This window comes from Phyllopteryx taeniolatus, chromosome 23 (assembly GCF_024500385.1).
Source record: "Phyllopteryx taeniolatus isolate TA_2022b chromosome 23, UOR_Ptae_1.2, whole genome shotgun sequence".
NCBI classification, from domain to species: domain Eukaryota; kingdom Metazoa; phylum Chordata; class Actinopteri; order Syngnathiformes; family Syngnathidae; genus Phyllopteryx; species Phyllopteryx taeniolatus.
In genome coordinates this window covers 3448356-3460304 of record NC_084524.1, presented here as the reverse complement: position 1 = coordinate 3460304, position 11949 = coordinate 3448356, and the positions used below count along the sequence as shown (strand labels likewise).

General features: G+C 44.5%; 2 protein-coding genes across 2 annotated transcripts; both read right to left on the bottom strand.

Annotated features, from left to right (window-relative positions):
* Positions 1-392: 392 nt before the first annotated feature.
* On the bottom strand, positions 393-5858 carry si:dkey-219e21.2 (E3 ubiquitin-protein ligase TRIM21). Its single transcript, XM_061764063.1, has 10 exons — positions 5627-5858; positions 5280-5329; positions 5058-5212; positions 4753-4857; positions 4319-4447; positions 4126-4245; positions 3458-3586; positions 2645-2723; positions 2500-2526; positions 393-1868 (listed from the first exon to the last, which is right to left on the bottom strand). The coding sequence occupies exons 2-10, from the start codon at positions 5311-5313 to the stop codon at positions 1345-1347; spliced, it is 1302 nt and encodes a 433-aa protein (XP_061620047.1). The 5' UTR covers positions 5314-5329; positions 5627-5858; the 3' UTR covers positions 393-1344.
* Positions 5859-6008: 150 nt separating this feature from the next.
* capgb (capping protein (actin filament), gelsolin-like b) lies at positions 6009-11296 on the bottom strand. Its single transcript, XM_061764064.1, has 9 exons — positions 11135-11296; positions 8485-8678; positions 8250-8404; positions 7583-7744; positions 7355-7504; positions 7122-7208; positions 6921-7053; positions 6581-6672; positions 6009-6201 (listed from the first exon to the last, which is right to left on the bottom strand). Exons 2-9 carry the CDS (start codon positions 8675-8677, stop codon positions 6136-6138), a joined length of 1038 nt encoding a protein of 345 aa, XP_061620048.1. The 5' UTR covers position 8678; positions 11135-11296; the 3' UTR covers positions 6009-6135.
* Positions 11297-11949: the final 653 nt, after the last annotated feature.

Here is an 11949-nt window from a genome sequence, read left to right as displayed (position 1 = left end):
TTGCAATCAACCACTGGAAACCCTGAGTGGGACAAATTCAGATACATCGTTGACTGTGTTTCTAATGATTGGGCAATATTCTTATACTTATTATTGAATTTAAATGAAAAAAATATATATATATATAATTTTGACCTTCAATTTTTAGTTTTAAATCTTTTGGTGAATGAATATATTGTCACCATTCAGCCATGAAGTGCAAATATGCTAATCCTTTATTTTGTTTTCATATTAGTATCTTTCTTTAATTAAAGCAATTCACAAAGTGCAAATAAGCATTCAAATTTTTTTTAAGTCTTTAATGAAATAAAAATGGAGCCACCACATGTAAATAAGACAGCAAAAATAGTTATAATAAATTATTACTTATTAATCAAATTAACAGCAGCAAATCTCACGCATGTGACTTTATTGTTATTCAAACAACAATCCTTTTGTCAACAAAACAGCAAAATGACAACTGAGCACACACACAAGGTAAATACATAAATACATTTACAGATATTGCACTCTCGTGACGAATGGGCAAATAATCATCATTTTTCTTTCAGAAAATAATGGGAAAAGGAGACAAAAAACCCACACTGTCAATTATTTTTCCATTCTAAAGTGCATGCATGTATGTCGACGCTTGGGATGCAAATCATTTGCAGGTGAAAGATTGTTTCATATATATATATAAATGTATACAGTATAGAATGCAGTGATCGGACACATTTACTGACGACATCGCAACTTTCCTGCGGTTGTGGATGCACAGACTGAGAAAGAGCTGATCATGCTTTCGCTTATTTGACAAAGTCCAATAGTGGGCGTTTTGCAAAATAATTTTGCGATTAAAATATCGTGTGCTATTCTGTTTGTAAAAGTGCATACCAACTTATGGGGACCGTAACGCTAATAAAACAAACACAGTCAAGCAATTATTCCTCGCTACAAATTGAGTGTCATTAAAGGAATAAGTACTAGTTTTTGTCAACAAAAAGGTGTATTTTACCAAGTCCCAACAAAATTCAAATTTACTAAAACATTTTACCGGACAAAATTCAACTTTATTCGACTTTTTATCCAAACAAAAGTCGACTTACTTCCATTTTTTTATCTCGACAAAATTTGTCTTTGTTGCTGTAAAGTTCAAGACTTTACCTTCATAACTTTTTTTCCCAACAAAATACGTCTTTGTTCTCGTAAAGATTTATTTATTTTTATTCTTTTTTTTAATTGTTATCGTAACATTATAACTTTCCCCCCTCAAAATACGCAACGTTTCCTATTCCTGTGGCATTTAGGGGCATGTGTTCGGACTGCAATCCCCTGGACTCCCAAAACTGTCGAACCCCCGGTTCAGACGGTTTGCGGCGGAATGATGGTCATGAGCGTGCGGCCGTCTAGCGGCGCGAACAGCGGGTACACCTTCACCTTGAAGTTCCCCGTGAAGGTGTAGATGTGGGTCTTGCTTTCAGCGTTGTAGAAGGACACCTGACCCTCCTCGTAGTCTAAGTAGATCCCCACCCGCCGCGGCGCAAGGCCGGCAGGCAGCGGCGTCTCGGGATTGGTGCAGGCGTAGAACTGTTGCGTGCCGCGCCACAGGCACCAGAAGCCCGTCTTGGGGCTCATGGGGAAGCGGCCGTGGCGTTTGGAGTTGACGGCGGCGACCCCCACGCGCCAGTAGCCGTTGTTGGCGATGTCCACCTCCCAGTAGTGGCGGCCTCGGCTGTAGCCCTCCCAGGCCAGCACGCAGGGCCAACTGTCGAAGCGCTGCGAAGTGTACGGCAGCTCGGCTTGTGACAGGCCCTCCTGGACTTGACGCTGGTCCTCGGACAGGCTCAGCCACGAGTGGTTGGTCTTTGGGTCCAGAGTCACGTCAGCTGTTATGGAGGACAAACCCTTGGTGAAGCCGGGTATATGCAGTACTGTACGTACGATAATCGGGCCAAGATATCATTATGTGCGTGGTGTGCATTCTTGTTTACCTCGAGTGCACCGTGACAAAAATTGAGGGGTACAGACATACCGATAATCTGTTTTTATTTCGACCCGGATTCCCCCTTCAGCGACTCTTTAACATATTTAACAGATTATCCTGAGCAATTATCCTATGGTGTGGGGCATGTTGAGAGTCATTTTATTTTTTCCCCCCTCCCCGATCTGTGGCCTTATTGACAATTTTTCCCAACTTCTGATCAAAGTCAGCAAAGGCCCAATTACCGGATGTCTCCGAAGATTATTTTGATTGATAATCCTGTGGTGTGGGGTGTGTTCAGAGTGATTTCTCCACCCCGATCTACTTGGAAAAAACTTTCGGGTACACCACACACTCAAAGACCAGTAAGCAGACACAGGCCATTTTTTTGTCCCTTGTCATGTGTGCTGTCAATCGAACACACGGAAACATATCGAAAATGGGGTCCGATGTGAAATATCGGTAAGGGTGTACCCTGCTTTTGTCAAATGCATTCACCCCTCGGCGAGCACGTAGTATGTGTGTGTTGTCCTCACCTTCCGCACTGCGGATCCAACTCCAAACTGCAAACAGACACATCGCACATAGAGTCGCGTGAGTCCAAATTCCCGTATCATAAATTAATCCGGCCACCCCGTGTGTGTGTGTGCGTGTGTGTGTGTGTGTCACATAAGAGTCTACCTGAGTTGGGGATGTATCTTGAAGTCCCCGCTTTCCACGTGCGTTGCTTTACCGCTAACCACAACTGTGGGATCATCCCCTAAAAGAAACGAATACGAGCACGTTATCCGTCCTGTTTCCCGACAAAACTGTAAATCTTTGACCCACGGCAACAAAAGAACTTAACGAGGCCAATAATGGCAAAGTTCGAAGTGCCCCTGTGCACATTAAATGTTTGCCCAAAATGTAATAAGGAAATCAAACCGAGTTGTCCTTGACATTCTTTTAACGCAGGCAATGGTGGAGGGGGTGGGGGGGTTTGGTGATCTGTCAGTTATAAACATTTCAATGAGGTCAATTGACGTATTCCCAAATTAATTCAGTGATTTTCCTCTTAAAATGGGTCAGTTAATTTATAGATATTTTTCAACTTTCCATAGTTAATTTGTCATCATTAGTTCAACAAAATATTAGTTAAAAAAAAAAAAGTCTCCATATCGTAAAAAATGAATTCTTTTATTTTGAAAACACATTTTTAAAGTTATTTTTTAATTTACAAACGTTTGCCTTTGCGTGAATTTCCCAGTTGTACATTTTTCGTCCGCGTATTGAGCTATTGACAATAAAAGACAACCGTGTCGTAGGTTATCAGCAGATCTGCGCTTATACAAACGAAGTGACCTGAGTCATTTATCGCGCTCTCGCACGCACACGCAGTTCGGCATTATATAAGTCGCGCCTTATCGGCTCGCTTCGTGACTCTGAACCCAAAACGGCCTTTGGCTGCTTCGCCATCTTATTGCTTCTCCAACTGCCGTTCTTTCTTCGACTCACCATGCTCTCTTCCTTGAGGAGTGACCAGGTGATAAACTCGAGCAGAGGCAGCAGGCTGACCAGTCGCTTCTTCTTGAGGCCCAGCAGACGCAGCACTTTGCCCAGCTCGTCGCTCTGCACCCCGCAGCTCTGCCAAGACAATTCAACGTTGTACAGTACATATATATATATATATAAACACCAAAATGTTCCACCAAACCATATCATGTCATCTAACGAAAGTCCGCTAGCTTAATGCTAACATATAATGCCAAACGACATAGAGTGGCTAAATGAAATCAGTGTAGCTGTTATAGTAATTACTTTGTATACACCTTCACCTTTTCCTCTTTTTTTCCATTCTTTTTTTTTTCTTTTTTTTTGGGAGGTGGAACCAACATTATGGCGTTTATCCCCACTTATTCAAGATTTTTTATAATTTTTTTTTTTTTTTCTCAATGCAATTATAATGGGCGTCAGTTGTTTTTCGAAATAGCGGTGGTCCGCTGTACAGTGTTACAGAGCAAAATTGACACCGCTCACCAAAAAAGGCTTAAAATTGAATAGCGTCAAAGCACTACAAAAAGCTCCTCAAATCACTTCACAAGATGGAGAAAAAAAACACGACATGAAGCTCCTCAACTCACTTGAATGTGTTTTTGTTTTGTTTTTTGGGAGCGGTTCCTCACCTCAGAGACCTTCTGCACCTCCTTGGCCCACTCCATGACCCTCAGTTGCGCAAACTCATTGGAGTCAAAGTCCTTCTTGTGTTCTTGACTCTCAGGTGACCAGGGCTTCCCCTCCAGAACCTGAGGACGCGCGAGTCAGGGTGTGAGACTTTTTTTTCGAGACGTCGGCCGTCAGGTTGGCACGAGGACCGACCTTGTCCACATGGCTGAGTTCATTGGCCCACTCCAAGATGAGTTTCCGGCTCTCCTCCAGACTGCGCTCAGTGCGCGAGTTGGACTTCTCGGCCTTGCGGTCCGACGCCTCTGGATTGGCTCCGTTGCACTGGAAAACCACAAAAATGACACAAAATTGCCTAAATCTGCTTCAGGGATCTTCAGCAGGGGTTCTCAAACTTTCCAGGTCCGGGGACCTCTTACATGTGCCATGAATAAAGTCGGATTTTCTTTTACGATGGTAATTTATACAAGAGTGAATACTTCGTCAGGATAAAAAGTTGCAATTTTACAAGAATAAAGCCATGTTATTTTTTTTTTTTCAACAAACAAATGTAGTAGGTTCGTGAGGATTGTTTTATCGGGGCTCGCGTACTCCCGGAGGATGGAGACGCACTCACTGATCGGCAGTACCTTGCAAACCTGGTCCACTTGCTCCTTCCAGTCTTGGAGGAACTGCACACACTCTTGCAGGCTGCGCAGGTCCTTCAGGCTGTTCTGGCGAGACTGCTGCTGGTGCTGCAAACATATCAATTTTTTTTTTATGGAGAGAAAATACAGTTTGTGTTGAAGTATCTGTGAGGGGCGGCATGTGACGTCGGAGAATCTGTGTGTGAGAGTCCCTGTGTGTGCTGTGGCCAACAGCAGGTACACTAAAGGTGCGCAACTCTAAATTCAGGACTTCAAAAACTCATTTACAAAAAAAAACAATTGCTCACCTGCGAGTGTCCGGTAAGTTTGCCGCTGGTGATGGGCCTGCTAGGAGCCGAGCTGTGGACCTGGATGTCCTCCTCGGGCAGGTTCCAGCGCAGGGCCCCGATGGAGCTGCTCTGGGTGGTGCTGTAATCCTGCACCTTGAGGAGCAAGCTGTTCTCTGAAAAAGAAATGGCCGCAACTTGGTCAGCAGCACGTCATCTCCCGAGCGCGCCATCAAAACTTACTTCTGTCCGATTTCAAAATGCTCTTCATCTCCATGAACGTCTCCTCGCTCCTGCAGACACACAAAAAAAAGTCAATCCCGGTAGTTGACTCGTCGCGCCGCTGATTTGCTAGCTAGCTAATTTGATAGGTAGACTTCACCCTGGTTGAAAAATTGAGAAACAAACTGGAAATTAAAGGTTAAAAAAATGAAAATAAATGGATATGTTGTACCCATGACAAGAACGGATGTTGGTTTAGAAGAAAAAACATTAAAACTACATTTATGTGTGGCAAAAAAAAAGTTCTAAAATGGACAAAAGCCCGAAGCGTAATAAAAGGTGAATAAATCGGTAGTTTTGAGGCGTACCTGTAATCGGAGGGAGTGGATCGAGGTGCAGCTCGGCAGGTGGAGAAGATGACTGCTGGAGCGCCGCCTCCCGTCCACTCGTTTTGTCGGCTCTGCCCTCTGACCTTTGGACCAGCACGTCAAGTTTTCGCACGCATGCACACACGCACACACCCACCCTTACACACACAGTGAGGAGAGATTTTTTATATTTTTTTACAGCAGCGATAATAAAGCTTTGCCTATCCCCCGAGTGTGACGCACATCGCGGGTTTACAGTGGCCTATGTCACAGAACTTTATAGTATTAATAAGTCTGTTTACGTGGGAAAACGCAACCATGCGTCCATTTTATTTATTATTTTTTTAGATCATTTTGTAAAAAACGTGAAATAACAACTCACTTTCAGATTGTTTGTTTTTATTTTTTCATTTATAAAAGTGGCATCACGAAACATGGTCTGTTCCTTACATGTTGTGTGTTATGTACATTTTAATCAAAATGTCCCCCCCCACCCCCCCCCACTTCTGTTAGTTCCAGCTCTTGAAAAACTGCTTGAACATGACGGTTTCCTTCCCCTGTGGCAGGATCTCCACCTGAAGCAAAACAACAGAGTCATGCGTTTTTTTGTTTGTTTTTTTTTTAATGAATTTAGCATTTTTTTGTTACTTCACAAGCACTTTTTTCGTCGCATTAAAATGTTTTCTTACAACATGACAACTTTTTCCGTAAGATTGCAATTCTTTTCTTGAAACAATATGACCATTTTTTGTACCATTCCGACTTTTCTAAAACATTCATTATTATTATTATTATTATTATTCCAAGTTATTAAAACGTTTTTTGTATTGAATCGATTTTTTGTTGTTGTAACTTTACACTTTTGTACTTTCGTACATTTTAAGCTTTCTTTAAGTTCAGGAGTTGCATGAACACCAGAAGAGCTTGAGCAAAAACGATGGCGGTGTGCCGCACCTGCGTTTTCATCTTGGGGTAGCTCATTTGCTCGATGAACTTGTCCGCCATCTGCAGCGCCGCCTGCTTCTCCTTGGCGTTGGCCCCGACACCTGTCAGATATTGTTTCATTATATATTTTGGTAATTGTCATGCTGTATTAAATAGAATGACACAATGGGGCCAAAAAGGAAGTGGGGTTGGGAGACACAAATCATTTTTCTCATATTGCTTGGACAATTATTTAAAAATACAAACAACTTTTGCATGATTATTATTTTTTTTTTTTATTACGATTGAACATATTGTACAATGGGTCACACTGAGCCATGAACGTTCTGCTCCACTTCCAAGTGGTCACCTTTCCAGACGAAAATCTTGCCGTTGGCGCCGTTATCCAGAATGAAACAGTCGTCCCGAAGCAGCAGCTCCTTGGCAAACGGACTCTTCGCCTCAACTTTGCTCAGTGACATGGCGCCGGTCGCATCGGACACCTGTGTCGAGAGTTAGTGGCGGTTGTTGGTGGTGTTTGAAAACGTGAGCCAAAAACCTTGCCGGCGACCTTGTAGAGGGAGGCCGCGTTGGAGGCGTCGGCCTTGCTGTCCTCCTCCGCCGTGCTTTCGGGCAACTCGGGCTTGGGACCCAAAATCTGCTCACAAAACATCCAGCTTGCCGGACTGTCCTCCCGTTTGCACGCAAATGATATCACGTGCCGCTGTTGTGCCGCGAAGGGGCGATCGGCACCGCGTGCCTTGCCTCATTCGAGATTACAACGCTCAGTTTGGCTGGATTTACCTGAAGCATTTCGGCGGGCTCCTCCCCCTCGCTCGAGTCCACGATGCGAGCTTTACCGTGTCTGTCCGCGTCTCGGATCAGCGAGGCGATCTCCCGCGTTTTCTGTTTCTCAAAGACGTTGGCCTGCGAGCCGATCCAGGGCACGATGACCTGCAGGCGTATGTTTGTTTGCACTTTTGAATCAGTACTTTGACCTTTACCGCAGCGTGTTTCTGTTCTGATCGTCACCTCTCCGAGGTCCAGGATGAAGCAGTCGCCCTTGTTGAAGCTCTTCCAGGACAGCTCCACCTCCTTGGCGCGGATGTTGCGTTTCCCTTTAATCTGGTACAAGCGCTGCACCGCCGTTCCTGAGCCCCGAGGCCTTCGGAACCCCGACTCCACACCTCCGTCCTGTGATTTTGAAACGCCGCTTTCAAAAATGCTTTTGTGGTCTATGGGTCATCCCAGAATCGGAGGACATTGAAATATCAAATAATCCATGCGCTGGATTCAGAAGCGTGGACTTGTTGTGTAAATTATAGTTTTCCTGAACATTCTAATGGAGTGTCACTCAAACCAACAAAACTCCTCGCATCCTCAGAAACATACATCATACTATCAAAGTTTTTCTTTTTCATTAATGGTTAAGTTTGTTTTTGCCCAGTTAGCATAGCAGCTAACACAGCTAGCATGTACTCTTGAGCGAAAACATTAGCATTGATTTGGAACCCTGTTACTTGCAACCCTGCTACTGGAATTGGAGTAACACTAGAATTTAACTTGACTGAATTGCAAAGTTTTCAGGTGCCTGAGTGTAGAATAAATGGGCAGTTTTTCCAAGAATGCCGGTGCCCCAATTGTCCGCCAATTCCGGAATGATCCGTATAAGTGACTGTTGCGGTGCTGAAGGCCAGACCTTATAGGTGACACCTCTGGGGAAGAGCGCCATGAACTCGTGGGACTCGTAACCCTGGACCTGCCTGTGCTGAACGGGGTCTCCGCCCAGGAAGTTGTCGAGCTGGATGGCCAGCATGGCGCACGCCACCTGCTCGTCGTGTGACGACTTCGCACCTGAATTTTATTTGCGAGGCCGAACCCACTCAAAATAAGAACCGACTTCTGTATTGTGATCCAGGAGTGTCGAGTCTCACCTATCCACATGTGCAGGTCGGCTCCCAGTTCGCCGCGGTTCTCCAGCACCAGGTAGGAGTCGCCGTTGTAGAACACCCCCACCTCGGATTGAGGCAGCGGGACCGCCTTCATCTTCTCCACCCTCCACACGCGCAGGCCCGGCACTCGGACCTCTGGACCGAACTGACCTGCCACAGCTTGGAAGGGCAGCATGCTGCACAAAGAAATGAAGAGTTCGGTGACACTTTTGTCGACCAAACTAAGACATCCATCCATTTGTTTCCTATATTGTCCTCATTGAGGCCAGAGTCGAGATCCGAACTCGGCACTACTGTACGAAGCAGATTTGCAAAACCACTATTACGCCCTGCTGTCCTAAGCGTAAGACAACGAGTCATCAAGGCTCTGGATGAAAACGGATGTGTGAATATGTCAAGGACGATCTCCTCGGCTGGTGGCAGGAGAAGTGAAAGCAGGCTTTCCAAAGTTTCCACATGGTCACACTCAAATCGTGACTTCCTTTCTGCAGCCCACTCCCGCTTTGGATGATGTTGAACCTTTTTCATATTCAACAAATAAATGTATGCTAAAAACAAACACAAATGAAAGAGTTTATTCAATTAGGGAAGTCAGATTTCTGCGATGTTACATCACTATCATATCAGCGCTTTTAATTGGCCCAAACCCAAGGCAGGCGGTAGTAATTGGTTTGTTATCTTTGTCTTTATTGACGCACCTGTCAACATATGCACATCAATGCACTTCAATGACATGACATAATATATTGCAAATGATTTTGTGGACCCCGAAACTGCGGCTCGTGGACCCCAGTTTGAGAACCGCTACACTTCATTGGTCCCAAAATTATTTATTTACTACAAATAATGTATCGGTTGTTAGAGCGTCAGCCTCACAGTTCTGAGGACCCGGGTTCAATCCCCGGCCCCGCCTGTGTGGAGTTTGCATGTTCTCCCCGTGCCTGCGTGGGTTTTCTCCGGGCACTCCGGTTTCCTCCCACATCCCAAAAACATGCATTCATTGGAGACTCTAAATTGCCCGTAGGCATGACTGTGAGTGCGAATGGTTGTTTGTTTCTATGTGCCCTGCGATTGGCTGGCAACCAGTTCAGGCTGTACCCCGCCTCCTGCCCGATGACAGCTGGGAGAGGCTCCAGCACGCCCGCGACCCTAGTGAGGAGAAGCGGCTCAGAAAATGGATGGATAATGTATCGTTTGCTCAGGCAGAACAATAAAAATGCTGTTCCGCTGCCACCGCGTAGCGTCATAATTGCAGTATGTATATACCTTTTGTAATATTTTGGTTTGGTGGTTGTGACCTGGGGTGTAAAATATGTGTCTTGGCCCAATAAAGGTTGGGAAACACGATGAATCGTAACCTCTGCTAAGCAGATAATGAAGACGCTCTCGCCGGGTGATAAGGCCGCTTATCGTGTTGCCGCGCAGCGTTAAATAAATATTAACACAACAAGGGTGGAAGGGGCGAGAATGGAAGTTATCAGTTTGTGTTTCGCTCCAACGGAGGCGCCAAGTTGCTACCGTAAGACATAAACAAGAGCTGGGAGTGACAATTACCTTCATTAGGGGAATTGCAGAGACCAAAGTGCACGGATCCACGATGACAGGCAATATTTGAACACAAAACGCCCCCCCAAAAAGATTGAACGTATGCGTTAGAAGCCTTGCAGAAGATCAAGATGGACTCAACTGGATGACGTGACCTGGTTCCGTGCTGTCGGGCTCCATCCTAAACGGGATGTGGAGAGTCGGATCCAGGCAAGGAGATTGTGCTCGCCTGTCCTGGTTTGGCTTCTACTGTGAGTGGGAGGTAACTGAAGCCGGTGTGATGAAAGCCTACCTGGGGTGGAAGCGAGGGAGGATGGGGCTGCGGTAGAGTCGGGTTCCAAGATACGACCCGGAGCAAATGTAGGATGAGGACAACTTCCCTGTCTACTATGACCCTCACTAGTTTAGTTCCCTGGTGTTTCCCAGAAGGTATTTCAGAGTGTTTCATTTTTTCCACATTTTGTTATGTTAGAGCTTTAATTTTGAAATAGAATAAACTCATTGTTTTCACAAATGAACACACAATGTCCCATAGAAACAACATGAAGGTGCGAATGTGAGAGTGAATGCCGTCTGGAGGGATTGGGTATTGATAAAAATGCAGTAATTCCGATTTCATTATTGCTACCGTTATCGATCTATTTATTTTTCGATTCTCTTATCGATTCTTATTGGGTGAGGGAATGAAATAATACAATTTCATTGTTCTCCCTGAACCCTATATGTCACTGGCGTAGATAGTTATTTGTAGTCAAAAATCACTGTACACTACTACAGTGATACTATGACTACTGCAGTTGTTTCCCCCCGCCCTCACTTTCAGGAAGTGTGAAGCTGCAGCCGGGAAACAAAAAAATAAATAAAAGGCCACTCGACGTTGACGATAAGTGGAGTAAAACGACCTTTTCACCAATGACAACGACACCAAAGGGGAAAAAAAAAAAAAAAAAAAAAGTCAGACTATTGTCACTGTCTTGCTGGAACACTTAATGGGACTGAGGTATGTGATGAGCAAACAAGGAAATGGAGGCCAAGGAGGGAAAGTTTCCAACAAGGAGTAGTTTGAGGAGTAAGGTTGAAGACTTACCTTGGAATCGAAGGTGGCTTCAGGATCAAAAAGGCAAGGAGTGGAGAAAAGTGGTCACGTCCTAAACACACAAATTCCTTCTCTCTCACACACACACACTGACGCACACATCGGCCACATATTTCCTGCCTGTGTCAGCCCAGCCCCCCCCTGTCTCGAACACAAAAGCAACACAAATGTGATTCAATCGAGACTTGGGTGGGGGGTGATTGGGCGTCCGAATGCGAAACCACTGTACAGTTTGTTTGATGCAATCACAAGAGATGGACTCGGTTTCCATTTACACAAAAGGTGACCGTTAAGTGAATGACTACATGTTGTTTTTTTTTCCCAACTATTCATCAAAACACAATGCGGCATTTGACCTTGGAACCCTGATAATCAGTCATGTCACTGTCGCTGAGACAGTGACAGAGCTGCAGAAACACTTGATCACGCCAGGTAAAGTGGAATTAGCCTTCAAGTGACTCATTCCTTAAACGTGTTCAGACACGAGAGCTGATGCTTACATATTGAGCGTGTTTGTACTGTTTCAGTTTGTATTCTCAAGAGACCATCATTCTTTTTTTAATTTTTTTTTCATTTTAATGTACAGTGGATATAAAAAAAAGTTTACACACCCCATGTTTAAAAAAACAGCTTTTTTTTTGTGATACAAAGAAAAATGAGACCAAGATAAATCATTTCCAAATCATTTTCCGTTATTAATGTGACCTTTCACATGCACAGCTCGACGGAAATGAAGAAATTGTCTGACATGGAGAAACAATGGCACAACAGAGAAATTATCCAGAAGAGGACGTCACTCTAAATTT

Bases quoted from the DNA above. Each gene is read 5' to 3' on its own strand.
- si:dkey-219e21.2 (XM_061764063.1), bottom strand. From the start codon at position 5,313: ATGGAGATGAAGAGCATTTTGAAATCGGACAGAA. The intron at 4,448-4,752 runs GTACTGCCGATC...GTGGTTTTCCAG, and splicing joins AAGTGGACCAGGTTTGCAAG to TGCAACGGAGCCAATCCAGA. The intron at 2,724-3,457 runs GTGAGTCGAAGA...CGTTTCTTTTAG, and splicing joins TCCTCAAGGAAGAGAGCATG to GGGATGATCCCACAGTTGTG.
- capgb (XM_061764064.1), bottom strand. From the start codon at position 8,677: ATGCTGCCCTTCCAAGCTGTGGCAGGTCAGTTCGGTCCAGAGGTCCGA. The intron at 7,745-8,249 runs GTCTGGCCTTCA...TCAAAATCACAG, and splicing joins CCAGAGGTGTCACCTATAAG to GACGGAGGTGTGGAGTCGGG. The intron at 7,054-7,121 runs GTCGCCGGCAAG...CTCTCGACACAG, and splicing joins ACGCGGCCTCCCTCTACAAG to GTGTCCGATGCGACCGGCGC.